At 45.8% G+C, this 7,030-nt stretch overlaps 1 protein-coding gene across 1 annotated transcript; it reads left to right on the top strand.

Annotated features, from left to right (window-relative positions):
• The first annotated feature begins 254 nt into the window (after nucleotides 1-254).
• LOC120497094 (olfactory receptor 14A16-like) lies at nucleotides 255-5,657 on the top strand. The gene has a single exon (XM_039698157.1). It carries the CDS (start codon nucleotides 4,541-4,543, stop codon nucleotides 5,417-5,419), a length of 879 nt encoding a protein of 292 aa, XP_039554091.1. The 5' UTR covers nucleotides 255-4,540; the 3' UTR covers nucleotides 5,420-5,657.
• Nucleotides 5,658-7,030: the final 1,373 nt, after the last annotated feature.

The raw sequence follows: 7,030 nt of genomic DNA on the forward strand, positions 1-7,030 counted from the left end.
ACAGTCTGATTGTAAAAGATGCCTCTGCCTAAGGTGCAAATGAGAGCCTGTGCCAAAGTCAATATTTCCAGAGTCATTCTTCTGGAAGTACTACCTTTCTAGAGTCCAGGTCCTGGGTATCCATGGGGCATACATGCCATTCCAATCATTTAGGATTGTGTGTGTATAAGCTTTTGTTTCCTTTCCCATATTTTGTCACAGTGGGAATTTTTTCGCAGTGCTAACCAAACCTTTACTTCTGTTAGGTCTGGAATCAGGTCCTTCCTGCTGTGCCAACTGTGCTTATCTCAGGCTCCATTATCTTAAGGGGGCTGTGTTTTGAGACCGACAACAGTCCTAACATAAGGGTTTAAGTCCTTTAAGTCCTTACATATGGGTTTGTCAAGGACAGCTTGCAACCCCACATGTCGATAACAGCCCAAAATATGTGTGAATCTGGGATATACTGAAGCAGGGAGCCTACAGATCTACTGAACTGGGGGGGGGGAGTTCTATTGTCTCTTGTTGACCTATGTGCCAGCATTGGTGCTTGTTCATTACAGGCAAGTCAAATCTTGTAAAAGCCTTGCCCAAACCTTGCAGACAATGATGTCTCCCTGCCTGCAGTACTGAAGTGTTCACACTCCAAGGATTCATCACATTCGAGACCCGCACTTTGTTTTCTGCAGTGCAAACCTTGTCTTCTCAGTCATTATTAACAAAGATTCCTCCCTGCCACTTTACAATGGGCTCTTTTGTCTAGTTGCCTCAGTAAATTCTGTAAATGTAGCAAATATGGGTTATTGAGTTTTCTTGGTCTGAAGCATATTAAGCTGTCTGTTGGCTTTTAAGTGTTTGAAAAACTTCCTGGAAGTTAGAAATTTCAGCAACTGACCAGCCTGACAGATGATAACGTGGTTACATTGGATATTATGAAAGAAGTATTCTTTATCTATAGGGAGGCAGATAAACAGAAATGTTTGACTTCAAAGGCACTGACATATTGGATGGCTATTGATACCTGAATGTGCACTGCAGCTGCAAACTACACCCAAACTGGAGATGGTTCAGAAGAACTCTTCTACTGATTTTCTTCATGAGAGCAATGTTCCTACCCTCAGCAGGCCCATTCCATGGGGTGAAAGCTTAAATACCTAACATAAATACTAGGTTGATTTGGAGGGTTAGCCTGTAAATTAGATATTGGACTGCCAAAATCAAGGATTTTGTCTGGTTCTTTATGTTCTTAGGCTTTTGAGCCTGCATTGTTGTACCTACAATGCATGAGGAATGCTGCAGTGGTTACTACTACTGCACTTGGTAGGACCCATTAGGGCTTTTTCCTGCAGGGACCTAGTGACTGACATCACTCCAGGGTTTGTGTTTTGGTAGCTCTCAGGGAACCACAAAACCAGCAGCTTATCTCTGCTGAGAATCACTTTATTGCCTTCCAAGGGGAGTGGTGGAAGATCAGGGACTGGCTACTTCACCCTGCAAACCTTCACTCGCTCCAAGTGAAGTACAGACAGCTTTGCTGTAAAATGTAAAAATAGTAAATGAAACAAAAGACAGGTATGTACAATGAAGACTTAAAAGATGTATCCATAATTCCCCTTAGAAAAAAGAAAATATCAGCTGTAGCAAGGCATTTAAAGATTATTTTGTTTCCTGGACATGTATACATGCAAATGGATGAGAATCTAGAATCCCAAATCAGGATTTGGGATTTCTCTCTTTAAGAACACGTCATGTGTGGAATGTGGTACCCACAGCAGAAAGGCCATAGAACTGGCATGGTATAGAGATAGCCAGAAGAAAACTTTAAATCTATGTATAGTAGTAAAGTTGATTTTGTTAAAATTTGCCTATTCTGCTGAAAGAAAAGATTATACATAGTTCAGGTCATGCCAAAATGAGAATTATGGCTCCACAGCTTTACTTTTGACACTGTAGAGAGGAGGGTAATGTTGAATGTCCTTGGTTTTAGCTTCAGGCATACCTATGTATTCTAAATTCATCAGTTACTGGATAATATACAGACCTGGAAATAAACAGGATAAACAGACTTGGAAGTTGTAGTTCAAACCCAGTTTCCCTCACAATTATCTTTTATGTTACAGGGTTAGAATCAGAGGAGCTCAATTTCTTTGCAGATTATTTCAGGTCACCAGAGAAGAGTTAGGGTGGGGAGTAGGAGGTGGTGCATTAGCATCAGAACATGCATTAATTACTGAGAAATGGCACACATTGCACTGGCTCATCCCCACCTGCTTATTTTCAGACTGAGCATCAAATTAAATTCTTCAGGACAAAGCAAACTCAGTCGACCTTTAGAAGCATACAGCGTTTCATTAATTTCTCTTGATGCATAAAGCTGTATTTTGATGCAAGAGCATGGCTTGCTCTCAACATTCAGATAAGCAAATCTTTTTTGTGACTGGCAGAAAGGTAAGTTATGAACAGAAAGGTAAGCTGATTAACAGAACATAGCTATACAATCCAGCACTGCATTTTCCCACAGTAGGCATTGCACCCAATATGGCTGCAATACATTTGTTATTACCAGTTTCAGGAAATACTGAAAGATCTTTCTTAAGGCTTGATGTATTTCAAGCAAGGGTTGAAGAGTGGTTAGTCTGATATCCTCCTGTTGAGTAGTCTGTGAATAGATGTAACAGAATTAAAGATAAAAACTCAATTTGGACAGCCTGAATTTTTGAATGCAACTCAACCTGTAAAGTGTTAAAACTCCTTGTCACCCTAGGAAAGAATCTCATCTGTTCACAGACTCACAACTTAACCTGGATGTGTGTATTCTTCCCCCACACCCCTTCAGTTTCTTTGCAGATCCTTTTAGGTCTTTGCAATCCAGAACAATTCCCACCCATGGATCCAATACAGGAAATTGTTTCCTCCTGAGCCAGTGGTGGACCTTACTGACATTTGTTATCCCAAGCGTAACGGAGTTCCTACAAATGTTGAAAACCTGATGTTTTTGTGAAACTGAAAGATCTGTCCTCAGATAAGTAGAAGGTGCTAGTTTTAGTCACACGTAATGAGACATTTCAATGTGAATAATCTACATGTTAACATTATTACAAATACCTAACTTTTTAAAAAATTAATTTGTTTGCCTCTGCAAAATCAACTTTTCCCATAAGAGCTTTTTTGGTTGGTTTTTGGGGTTTTTTGTGGGGTTTTTTTTGTTTGTTTGTTTGTTTGTTTTCTTTGTGGATTGTAGTATTTTCTCTGAAAGATCCCAAATGAATTTCTCCATCTTTTCTGTCTTCTAGTCTCTGTTGGATGGCTTCTTCCAGTTGGGACATAGGCACTAACAACCTGAGACTGGACTTAGGTACAGATCCACAGGAAAGGCAATGGACTTGAAAAGGAAAGAAGGTTAATTCCAGTAGTTACTGAAATTCACAGGACAGATGAAAACTTGAAAGGGGGGAGGAGGAGGAAAGGCCCATGATCTGCAGGCAGAGGCAAGAGATCTGTGAGAATGGTAGTGCAGGATTTACCCAGACCAACTGAGTAGAATTCAAGCAGTCAGGTTCAGAGTCTTTTTTTAATCCTCAGTCATGTTTCAGTAGCTTCTTGCAAAATTCTTTGTTTGCATTCCTTTTGCAAATATTCGTGGGCAGTTCTTGCTGCTGTTACACAACCACCTCACAAGCACAAAAGTTCATTTGAGTTCTGAAAGTGGATGGCACAGTTCTTTGGTTTGTCATGATATCACAGAGTGCTATTTGCTGCAAGGCAGTTGGCTTTGTAAACATTTGTCAGAGTGCAACTTTCTTATTTAATGATTGCCTCTCAGTGCAGAACATTGATAGTAAGGCATAAAATCCTTTATGAAACCATGAAAGGGAAGTAAATCTGCCTTTCTGCTACGTGCCCTGCCTTTGAGACTCATGCTTTAGAATGCAAGTATTAATTTAATGTTTTACAAATCTTATACTTGGATTAAAGATCATGGCTAAACTGCTGCTGGTTGATAAAGCTGGTCAGACAGAAAGAAGATGCCACCATCTGCTCTGCATGTTCTGACTGAGCTGCCAGGAGGAGTGCACTGCTTCTCCAGCCCACACAAGATATCCATAGCAGTAAGATTATGATTGGTTCCACAGACACCAAGTGCATTTTTGTTTTTCACGCATGTCATTTACCTGGAAGGCCAGTCCAGAGTTGAACAGATCTTTGGCTTGGCTGATGGTGGTTTAATTGCATTTTCTGCAAAGATAGGTGTTTCTCAGGGATTGCTTTTGCATATTTTGAAGCCATGATTCCACATGGCACTTGTTAAGTATGAAAAGAACATATATTATATCCTCAGGAGGTAAAAAAGGCTCTCTCTCTCTACATATATATATATATAAGAAACAAGGTGGCAGAAAACCACTTTGATTAACAAGGGCTGGGGCACTGCCTGCAGCCAGCCCGGGCACAGCCCAGAGGCACAGAGAGCTTCAATCAGTCAGGGCTGGGAAGGTGCTGAGAAGTGCCTGGGGCAGAATCACTGCCAGCCCTTGGCACAGGAACCTCTGGCTGCAGGACAATGCAGCTGCAGCTGCTGCACTTCTGCCTCTTGCTGGGCATCTCCCTGGCTGCCCTCCTGGGCAACGGCCTCATCATCAGCGCCGTAGCCTGCGGCCACCACCTGCACACGCCCATGTTCTTCTTCCTGCTCAACCTGGCCCTCAGCGACCTGGGCTCCATTTGCACCACTGTCCCCAAAGCCATGCACAACTCTCTCTGCGACACCAGCACCATTTCTTATAAAGGATGTGCAGCACAGGTCTTTTTCTTGCTTTTCTTCATTGGAGCAGAGTTTTCCCTCCTGACCATCATGTCATATGATCGCTACGTGTCCATGTGCAAACCCCTGCTCTACGGGACCCTCCTGGGCAGCAGAGCTTGTGCCCACGTGGCAGCAGCTGCCTGGGCCAGTGCCTTTCTCAATGCTCTCATGCACACAGCCAATACATTTTCCCTGCCCCCGTGCCATGGCAATGCCCTTGGGCAGTTCTTCTGTGAAATCCCTCTGATCCTCAAGCTGTCCTGCTCAAATTCCTACCTTTGGGAATTTGGAGCTCTTATGGGGACTGCTTTTCTGTTATTCAGCTGTTTTGTGTTTATAGTTTTCTCCTATGTGCAGATCTTCAGGGCTGTGCTGAGGATCCCCTGCGAACAGGGACAGCACAAAGCCTTTTCCACCTGCCTCCCTCACCTGGCTGTGGTCTTCCTATTCATCAGCACCTCATTTTTTACTTATCTTAAGCCACTTTCAATGTCCTCCCTATCCCTGGATCTGGCCCTCTCAGTTCTGTACTCAGTGGTGCCTGCAGCCCTGAACCCCTTCATCTACAGCCTGAGGAACCAGGAGCTCAAGGCTGAAGTGAGGAGACTGATGACTAGATGCTTTCAGGAACATTAAACTGCGGGCCAATTTCTGAAAATCACTTATAATAAAAGACATCTTTGATACTTCTTCTTGGTTTAATTTCTGAGGTTCTTTTTATTTGTTTTACTTTTAAAATTGTGTCCACAAAGAAATATCATTTTTTTTGTGCCATTTCTCATTTTGATTCTCTCCACCTTCCCTGTGGCCACAAACTCTGCCAATGAGGAGCTGCACTCTCGGAGGCTTTAAATGAACTAAAGGATCTCCCAGCAATGTTTTCTGCAGAGATGCCCTTTTGTTGCCTTCTCTGGAGCTGCAGCAGCAATGTCTGTGTGCAGAGCTTTGGGCAAATCAGTGCTGGCCCAGCAGCTGTGCCCAGCAGCAGCAGCAGCACTTGGTGTTGCCAGTGCTGCTGCCGTGGCCCTGCCCCGCTGCCCTGGTGGTCCTGGTGTTGCTGCAGGGCCTGAGTGCTCTCGGGGCCGGGCACAGTCCTGGGGGTGGCAGTGCCGGGGCTGCAGCAGGGACAGGCCATGGGCACTGCTGGGGCAGTGCTGACGCCTCAGGCCAGGCCCTGGGGGCTGCAGGCTCCTTGCCCAGGCTCTCTCAAGAACACGGCCAGGCCAATGCTCAGCACAGAAAAGCCCCAGGGTGAGCAGCCCCAGGCTGGCCGTGGGCAGGCTGGGGGCAAACAGCATGGCTGGGGCTCTGCAAGGGCCCTGGGGGAGACGGGAAGGAGCAGCAGAGCAGGGGCTGATCCATCCCCAGTGCGCTGCACAGCCCAGGGCAGCGTCCCAGAGCATCCTCATGGAGCTGCCAACAACATCCCCCCTCTGCAGCCCTGGCCTCTCCCCCAGCTCACAGAGGTGCTGCATCCTTGCAGGCACAGACACGGCAGCACTGGCTCAGGAGCCCCTGTTTGCATTGCACAGAGCAGGCGGGAGCACCCCCATGCTCTTGCTGTGGGGACATGAACCTGAGGGAGCACAAATGCCATCAGCCCCTGGGGCCAGCAAGGGCTGGGGGACACCAGGAAAACCACTCAGCTTTGTCCTGGCCTCTGCAGTCAGCCAGAAAGGTTGTTCCTGCCACAAGCAATTCCTTGGCTTCACTTCTGCTTTCTTAACCCATCCCTGATCCAGATTTCTTCCTATTGCCCAGCCCTGTCCCCTCCCCTGCAAATAGCCCATCTCCGTTTGCCCTTTCCTCTCTGGCCCCACTCCCCATTGCAGTTCTTGACTTGGCATCATGGAAACATGCTTGGGGAGCAGGATCATCCTCCAAGTGCTGCAGGAATTGTCTGCAGGCTCCTGCAGTACCTCGTGCTGCTCCCTTGCCAGAGGCACCAAAGTCAGAGGGGCACATCTGGGCTGCTGTGTCTGCCTGTGGGGCTCCCAGTACAGGGCAGTGAGAAGGAGCTGCAGAGGCTCTGCAGGACTGACAGGATGGGTTTTGGGGCTGGCAGGAGAAGCTGAGTGACCTCCATAACTCTCACTTTTTTTTTCTTTTTTTTTTTTTTTCAGTATCCATGCCATGGGTCTGATATTTTCCCCTCCGAGATATGTCTTCCTCCTTGATATTTTCCTCAGGTTTTGCAGTATCTGTCAGGTTAGTTTTGGCATCTCTTTTTCTTTTGTGCTGCATCTC

The sequence above is a fragment of the Passer montanus genome, unplaced genomic scaffold (assembly GCF_014805655.1).
Source record: "Passer montanus isolate IOZ18808 unplaced genomic scaffold, ASM1480565v1 scaffold1, whole genome shotgun sequence".
NCBI classification, from domain to species: domain Eukaryota; kingdom Metazoa; phylum Chordata; class Aves; order Passeriformes; family Passeridae; genus Passer; species Passer montanus.